This window comes from Rhinichthys klamathensis, unplaced genomic scaffold (genome assembly GCF_029890125.1).
Source record: "Rhinichthys klamathensis goyatoka isolate OS25496 unplaced genomic scaffold, OSU_Roscu_1.1 h1tg000004l_1, whole genome shotgun sequence".
NCBI classification, from domain to species: Eukaryota; Metazoa; Chordata; class Actinopteri; order Cypriniformes; family Leuciscidae; genus Rhinichthys; species Rhinichthys klamathensis.
This window is the reverse complement of record NW_026606557.1, coordinates 1,638,883-1,640,999: the sequence shown is the minus strand read 5'-3', so window position 1 is coordinate 1,640,999 and position 2,117 is coordinate 1,638,883. Positions and strand designations below refer to the sequence as shown.

Sequence of the window (2,117 nt, the reverse complement as noted above, 5' to 3'; positions counted from 1 at the left end):
CGACAGAATAATGCAATATCAAGTTAAAATCACTTTAAAAATAAATATTTAAAGTGAAGTACTTTTTAAAGTAAACCCAGAATGAAGCGATACGTTTCCAAATTATAAAACGACGTACGTCAATTGGGGGAGCGCAGGTCCGAACAGGGAATCCGTGTGTGGACCATGGATGCTGCCTGTCATTGACTTACATAGGCATCATTTCCGTGGGCCCATCACGTAATTTTCGGCGATTCCGTGAAACATGCCACGGATTTTGAGTTAAGGGTCCGTGTTCATTTCACGGAATTCTGTGAGATCAGGTTGATTTTTTGACATGCGCACACTGCACAAATATACAAAGATTCCCGCTGCGTCGCTTATAACCATTCTCCTACATTGGTTCTTTATTTGTTTTAAACAGCAGACTTAATATTTATCCAATTCTGATTTGGAGATATGAACATACGAACCGTTGTTCCGTATTGTTTATTTATCACGCAGTAAAAATGCCCAAAACCAGTCGTCTGCGGATGAAAATCTGAAACAAGGACTGATGAACGAGCCGTTGTCCTGCTTTACTTCACAGATGCTGAGTGAAGGGAGAATTATAGAATGACAGGACACTCATTTATATGACACTTTATTCATCAGGAGAACGGCTCGTTCAGCGCGTCATCGTCGTCCTTTCAGTTTCGGTTTTCAATCGATCAAGTGTACATGTTCTCTCGATAAACCACCCCTTTCAATCCGATCGAAATTATTTGTAATAGAGCCAACACTTTGAGTTTTGAATGGGTTATGTTATAGCCCTACTTGTTTTTATGAAATATCTTATAGTGACTGCATGATCATATCACCGTATTATTTACCGCCATCCGAGCCATAAAGCTTGGCGAGCCGCGCAATGAGTAACGCGGATCTAAAGTCATGAATTTTGAATTTGTCATTTATAAATAATATCTCTGTTATTTATGTGCTTGGAACTCGTATTTACAATGTGTTTAACTCCACTAGGGCACAAACACAGCAGTAATGTGACTCTCCTTCACCAGGAATGAGGAAGCTGCTTTTCAGACACTCCTGTTTTACACACGTCACTCAAACACACAAGCAGGAAACCATTTCAACTCCTCAGTTCATGGAAACAGAAACTGAAGTATTGTTGAGCTGTTGTGTGTCTGTATTCATGCAGTAAAATGGCAGAAGCCAGAATTTCTCAGGATGAGTTCATGTGTTCAGTGTGTCTGGATCTCCTGAAGGATCCAGTGACTATCCACTGCGGACACAGTTACTGTAAGATCTGTATTACAGACTGCTGGGATCAGGAGGATGAGAAGAGCGTCTACAGCTGCCCTCAGTGCAGACAGACCTTCAGTCCAAGACCTGCTTTAGCTAAAAACACCATTCTGGCTGAACTGGTGGAGAAACTGAAGAAGACTAAACTTCCTGCTGACTGTTACGCTGGAGCTGGAGACGTGGAGTGTGACGTCTGTACTGGAAGAAAACACAAAGCCGTCAAGTCCTGTCTGGTGTGTCAGGAATCTTACTGTCAAACTCATTTTGACCGTCATGAGGAATATCACTCTCGTAAGCCACACAAAGTGATTGATGCCACTGGACGACTGCAGGACATGATCTGCCGTAAACATGATAAAGAGCTAGAAATGTACTGTATTACTGATCAACAGTGCATCTGTGTGTGGTGTAAAGAGTATGAACATAAAAACCACAACACTGTATCAACTGCAGCACAGAGGACAGAGAAACAGGTATGAGCTGAGAGAGATTGATCACACAGAAATGAAAGTGTCTTTATTTACTCACTCATTTACTCATGTTGGTCCAAACCGGTTTGACTGAGTTTCTTCTGTGAAATATAAAATATGATATTTAGAAGAATGTCTCATATATTTTAGTTTATAGCTACATTGAAAGTTAATGAAATAAAAAAAGTCTCAAGCTCCAAAAAAAGAGAAAAAGCATAAAAGTAATCTAAACAACTAAAGAAAGAAGTACGCTTAAGTGTATTGACTTGCACTTGTAGTGTACTTCGAAAAACAGGCGAATCTCCACATATACCCGACTGTGACGCAATAGTCGGGATCATTAATATGTACGCCTCCAAATATTTGCAT

The 2,117-nt window shown here is 40.3% G+C and overlaps 1 protein-coding gene across 1 annotated transcript; it reads left to right on the top strand.

Moving 5' to 3' along the window:
* The first annotated feature begins 1,127 nt into the window (after nucleotides 1-1,127).
* On the top strand, nucleotides 1,128-1,757 carry LOC130085259 (E3 ubiquitin/ISG15 ligase TRIM25-like). Its single transcript, XM_056250946.1, has one exon. The coding sequence runs from the start codon at nucleotides 1,179-1,181 to the stop codon at nucleotides 1,755-1,757; it is 579 nt and encodes a 192-aa protein (XP_056106921.1). The 5' UTR covers nucleotides 1,128-1,178.
* Nucleotides 1,758-2,117: the final 360 nt, after the last annotated feature.